This window comes from Orycteropus afer, unplaced genomic scaffold (assembly GCF_000298275.1).
Source record: "Orycteropus afer afer isolate SDZICR_OR568_19922 unplaced genomic scaffold, OryAfe1.0 scaffold00048, whole genome shotgun sequence".
NCBI classification, from domain to species: Eukaryota; Metazoa; Chordata; class Mammalia; order Tubulidentata; family Orycteropodidae; genus Orycteropus; species Orycteropus afer.
In genome coordinates, this window is record NW_006921635.1 from 11,389,892 (window position 1) to 11,396,468 (window position 6,577).

The 6,577-nt window shown below is 44.8% G+C and overlaps 1 protein-coding gene across 1 annotated transcript in view; it reads right to left on the reverse strand.

The window, feature by feature from the left end:
- Positions 1–1,262: 1,262 nt before the first annotated feature.
- Positions 1,263–6,577, reverse strand: part of KSR2 (kinase suppressor of ras 2) — a 516,639-nt gene continuing 511,324 nt past the window's right edge. The window contains exons 18-19 of the mRNA XM_007938202.1: positions 2,469–2,598; positions 1,263–1,400 (exon numbers count right to left, since the gene is read on the reverse strand). Of these exons, the coding sequence (XP_007936393.1) occupies positions 1,263–1,400; positions 2,469–2,598 (268 nt within the window). The remainder of the gene's footprint in view (positions 1,401–2,468; positions 2,599–6,577) is intronic.

A 6,577-nucleotide genomic window follows, 5' to 3' on the forward strand; every position in this document is an offset into this window, starting at 1 on the left:
CTAATTGGATGCTCACAGAACTCCTGAGAGAGGGGTTTATTGCTCCCAGTTTTCAGAGGATGAAACTGTAGCTCAGAGAGGCCAAGTGAAATGTCCATGGCCACACAGCTATCAAGCAGTAGGATGGGGATGCCAATGCATGTCTCTCTGACTGGGAAGTCTGTGCTCTTTCCAGCTGTTTTGGAGAAAGGGTGAGTCCCTGGGGCAAGAAGGGATCCCATCTTCCAGTTTTGGCAAGTTCAATGGTAGGGTAAGGAATGGAGCTGGGGTGGGGTAGGAGAGCGTCTCTTGATGTCCAACCCTCGAGTATTCACTCTACAGACACCACGTTGGGCATCTTCATGGGGTTTCCTGGAAGACTCTGCTACCTGCTGTGGTGCACACACACATACAGGTGGCAGTTTGCAGATGTGTGTACCTACTTGTGTACATGTGTGCAGCATGGAGTGGTGGGTAGGCACATGAGTGCAAGTGCGTGTGTGCGTGTATGTCTGAGTGTACTCATGTGTCACACAATGCGATTACGTACATGTATGTATGTGTGTGTACCTGAGTGTGTGTCTCTGTGTGAGCATGAGTATGTGTTCATGCAATGTTCCTGAGTATGCATGTGTGTGTGTGTACTTGAGTGTGCCTGTATATGTGAGAGCAGCCATGGGTGCTTGGCAGAGCGGTGGGGAGCAGGGGCCCCTCAGCAGCCTCCTCTAGGCCTGTCTTGCTCTCACTTCCTGGAGAGATCAGTCACTGAAGCCAGGGCTGGGGAGGTAATAGTCATGACCGCAGATAACCTATTGTCCTTGGGTCAGGAATGAAGGGGAGGAGCATGCCATGGCGCTTGGTAACGAGGAAGCCAGAGAGACACTCAAACAGTGAGAAGCTGAGAACCTTACCTGTACTTGTCTTCCTGCAACAGCGTTTGCTGGGAGCTGAGGGCTGCCATGGCAGGGACAGGCTGTGGGCTCAAGGGGAGATCTGCTGAAAGCCAGGCCCCACTGAGGGGTGCCCTGGACACCTGACACAGGGGGCTCAGACTCACTGTGGCATCAACTTCATCAGCAAGAGATAGGCATTGGGTCACCATGGTGGTCACAGGGATCAAAACCCTGTATGGTAGGCTCTAGGCCCCAAATCCCAGAGCAGACATGACTGAGCAGAAACCTAGTAGGAGGGTTGGTGGGGCTGAGAGCTCGTCAATATATGAAAGCAAAAAGATGACATAGGCTCGGGGACAGGGCAGTGAGGAGACATGCTGATGGGAAAACCTACTCTGCAGACTTCCAGAAATGTCCCGGGTGAGACAGGCGGCGGTTTCGCTTCGGCAGTTTCTCCAGCATGTCCATGACCTTGGTGAAGGAAGGTCTCTCTTCTTGTTCAAAGGCCCAGCAGAAGAGAAGAATGTCCTACAAGAGACCAATGTGTGCTGCTTGAACATAAATGGTGACTTCTTAAATTACTCCTGGGCCCTCATTGGATCTGCCCATTGTCTGTCCATTGGCTGTTCCTCACATTCCTCCATCTTTCATTCACTTATGCATCCTTATCAGTTCTCTCATCCATCCTTCATCTATAACCCATCTCTCTGTCCATCCATCTCTCCATCTCTTCCTAATACACCCTTCTACTCGTCTATCTTCTGAGTTCATATAACAAACTAAGTAGAACCCTATGCTTGAAGGCCTGAGAAACACTGAGATCAATAATACTCCTCAAGGGGATCTTGGCATTTTTCTCAAAAGGGAGGAAGCAAAGGGAATCCTGAGGTTTCCATCTACTATACTACAAATGGCCTTCAAAGTCATAGAGGTCTGGTAGCATAGTGCCTAAGGCACTTGACTGCTAACCAGAAGGCTGGCAGTTCAAACCCACCAGCCACTCCTCGGAAGGAAGGTTGGGCAATCTACTTCCATAGTGATATCGTCTCGGAAACCCAAGGAGGGGTCACTATGAGTCGGATCCGACATGATGGCACATTGCAACAACCCTTAGTAATCTCATCTGAGAAAGGATACCTAGGCAATCACAAACATAGGTACAGGTACTTACTACCTTCCTTAACCATCTGTTTCTGATCAAAAGAGACTATTTTTTCTGTTTTAGAAAGATACTCAGGCTACTCCATTCATATGTATCCTGTTCTATGTTGGATAATGCCTTGAAAACTTATATGTAAATTCAAATCAAATTAGAACTATTAATACTAGTGATATCAAAGTATGTATATTAAAAAAAAAATAAGAGCACTGCTTGGTTTTCTAGGAAAAATCTGGCCAAGAGTTACTGCACCCCTGGTGGTAGGTACCTGAATTGCAGGCATAGTGCAGAGGCCTTGCCTTCAAAGCTCCAATCATTATCTGAAAAGGCAGCTGGACATGATTTTTTTGTCACTCTCTGGAAAATCATCTGTAACCTTAACATGCAGAAAGGAAGGCTTCCCTTGTCCCCAGACCTGAACCTACCCTATGACTTACCGAGATTTCTTTCCCCATGCCAATCTGGCTGAGGTTGGGTTTCATGCCTGTGCCCATTTGCCAGATGATTGCCTCAGCTGGTTGGGTCTTGAAAGGCCACTCCCTGGCGTGAAGCTCATACCAGATTGTGCTGTTGGAAAATGTTGTTAAAGGGGTGTTGGTGTTATAGATAAATCTAGATCTTGTACCCTCTCCCCAACACACAGACACTCAGCCAGCCTCCTGTCTAACCACTCTATCCCCCAGTTTCTTCCCTTTAGGGTTGGCATTTTGCCACTTAGGACACATTTAAAGCTTTCTTGAGGACTTAGAAGTCACATTTATCTCAGGATACCTCTCTTTGGTGCCTGAATTAAAGGAAATCGAAACCCAGATCTTAGACAGTGGGTCAAATCTCTGACTGTATAGTCTTAATTCTAGGAAACTATTGCAAGTAAAGGATCAGGGGCATGGACAGAAATTCATGTACAAAGATGCTCTCTATAGCATGGCATGTAACACTGAAAAAAGTGGAAAAATTGTTTGACAATAGGAGTTGATCGTATCCTTTACAGAAATCCACAAAATGAAATGGAATATTATCATACCATTAAAATATTTCAAAGACATTTTGCTGATATGAAAAACTGTACTCAGTATGCAATTTTAAGTGAGAAAAGCAGGACACAAGATTGTATATAAGGTATGCAGTTACTCTTCATAAAACCTTTGTATATGTATGACAAGAGAATAAAGAGAAACACAGCAAACTGTTGACAATGGCTAACTATGTGATAAGATGATAAGATCACCGGTGAGTTTTTTTTTCTTTTCTTTTTAACAGCTTAGAAAATGCAGCTGCAACTGCCTTTTATTAACAGCATATGGTGAAAGACTTCTGCTCAATATGGCTTCTTAGATAGATGCACTATAACACACCTTGAAAACAAAGACTGGAGAAACTAAGTAAAACTGACACACACAAAAAAATGATCTTGGGTGACAGAATATCAAAACGAGAGCAGAGGAAACAGACTGAGCACTGACTGGAAGGAGAGGCAGAATGAGGCCAGGAGGAAGACCGAGACTGGTCTATCAACCACACCCTGCCTGCTGGCATGGAGCAGCATGGTCATTTTACAACAGTGCTGGACACCAATCTGGAGTGAGAAAACCAGGAAAGCAACCACAAAGAGAGCACAGTTCGTGGCAGAGAATGTGTGCAAACAACCCTAGGAAGCAATGCCAAGGTGGGCAGGACACGGCCAGGGATGAACCACCACTGGGGGGGGGGGGGGAGCTTCGAAACGAGTGAACCACAGAGAAGTGCTTTGAGAGCAAGCAAAACAGCCTGAGACATATGAGCTTTAGAGAAGGAGAAAGTGTAGACAAGGAGTCATAACGGTGGGGGAGTGAGCCCTGGGGTACAGTGGTTAAAGTGCTTGGCTGCTAACCGAAAGTTGAGTGGTTCAAACCGACTAGCTGCTTCATGGGAAAAGGATTACAACCTTGGAAACCCTATGCGGCAGCTCTACTCTGTCATCTAGAGTTGCTATGGGTCAAAACTGAAAGAGAAGGAACAGAGGGGTGAGTGAGACTCCAGCACCTCTAGAGTGAAGGAAGGGAAAGAGCTAGCTATTAGTGCAGGGACTTCTTGTTGGTGGAGTCACCCAGTGAAAAGTCAACCAACAGAGAAACAACTAGAGCCCTCCCTTCGAAATGGCCCTGTGCAAGCAGTCACGTTGCCTGCCATTTGCATTAGGGTGAGCCCTGAGGCACAGGTGAACAGCCAAGGTACATAGCTTGGCCCCACCCACCACCCATTCCTGAAGCATAGAAGATCTGTGCTGATATGAAAACCCAGCCACATTGACCACCCACTCCTTGAGGCACAGGATGCAAGCTTGCACAGCTGATGCAAGCAAGCCTGGCCACGGCCAAAACCCCTCCTTCCATGCTGAAGGGCACAAGCCTGGCCCCACCAACCACTCCCTTTCAAGGTACAGGAGGCCCATGCTGATGTGGGCAAGCCCACCCACACCCACCACCCCATCCACACCCTACCACCCCACTCTGAAGCTCAGGTGGCTAACACTTTTGTGTCCAAATACAGCCCCAATCACCACTCCCTCCTGGAGGTATAGGCTATTTGCACTTACTCTCACAAGCCCAGCCACAGCACCACCCTCTCCCAGAGACACCAGCCCCAACTACCCAGGAATCAGTGGTACACACACACAGCACCTAACCCAGTGACCAGAGAGAATGTTCCCTGCACCCATGCCCTGGTGACTGGCTGGACACATCAGCTCACCAGCAATGACAGTCACATATTGACAAGTGCCATCTGCACTTCTGCTAAATATGAGCAAGAGATCCTAGTGCCATCCATCCAGTGTCACATATCCCATAGCCAAACAATTCCTTCAGGCTGTATGCACTTGTACTGAAACCTCTTGATGTTCCATAATTCACTGAGATGCCAATTCAGCATGCCCAGAGGTCCTACCCCATTCATTTGTGTAGCACCCCCTTCTCAGTGGATACGACACATCCTGCCCTGATCTCCAGAGAACACACTAACTGCTAGCACCAACACAGAAGGACCCCATGGTTCCACAAGGGCTATGAAGGGACCCTGACTACCCAACTCTTGTCACCCAATATCAGGGAGAGAACCTGTTCACAACCCCCCACTTAATCAGTAAGGGAAGGTATATGAACCCAACCACAGAGGATTCACACATAGGTGTGACCTACTATACCCACTACTGAGAGGAAATCATACTCAGAAAAAAGACACTACCAAACTCACACATAGACCAGAACCACAAAGAGTAACAATCAAAATAATACAAAGGAAAAAAAAAGACATTCTAAAGAGAAAGAGAAAGGAGCTCTGGTGTGTAGTACCTAAAGCATTTGACTGTTAACCAGAAGGTTGGCGGTTCAAACCCACCAGCCACTCCATGGAAGGAACGTTGGGCAATCTACTTCCATAGTGATACTGCCTTGGAAACCCAAGGAGGGGTCACTATGAGTCAGATCTGACTCAACGGCAGTGAGTTTGTTTGTTTGTTTATTTTAAAGGGAAAGAGAAGAAACAAAACTCTGATACATCAAAGCAAAACAAAAAATCAGCATAAAACATTCATACAATAAATAAAGAAATATATAAATAATTATCATCTTAATGCTTCAGAGACAGTAGACAATAACAAATCTTATGAAAAAACAGGATAAGATGGCTCAAACAAGTGGGCAAAATAAAGGAGCAGCAAACCTTCTTCAGAAAGAAAAGGTAATAAAACTGCCTGATAAGGAATTCAAAACACTTATACATAGAATTCTCAAAGAGATCAAGGAAAACAGACAAAACCCCAGAATACAGGTAAATAAAACAAGAACAAAAATGACAAAATAAGCAGACAACTAGAACCAAATAAAAACAGTAACTAGAAATCCAGAAGATTAACAATAAAATGTCAGAAATATATAACTCAATGGAAGGACATAGAAGTAGAATTCAATCAATGGAAAAAAAGAATCAGCAAAATAGAGGTCAATCCCTTTGATACAAATATGTTTGAGAAACAATCAGAAAAATGAATGAAGAAAGCCTAAGAGTTATGTGGGATACCATCAAGAGGAAGAATTTATGTGTAACTGGAATTAGAGGAGGAGAGAGAGAGAAAAAATGAAAAACAATACAGAGGGAATTGTTTAAGATTGATTGGCAGAAAATTTCCCTAACATGAAAGATGAGAAGGTTTCCATCTAAGAAGCATAGCAAAACCTATACAAGATAGACCCCCAAAAGAAACTCATCAAGACATCATAATCAAACTTTCCCAAACCAAAGACAAACAAAGAATTCTGGAAGCAGCTTGTGAAAAACAAAATATCACCTACAAAAGGGCACCAATAAGACTAAGTGCTGATCACAAAAATGAACTCCAGATGGATCAAAGACTTAAATGTGAAAGCTAGAACTATACAGTTCCTCAAGGAAAATTTAGGGTCAAATTTAAGGGCCCTAATATATGGTATAAATAGACTATCAAGCATAATTCAAAATGCACCAACAGCAGAGGAGAAGCCAGATGATTGGGACCTTCTAAAAATTAAAT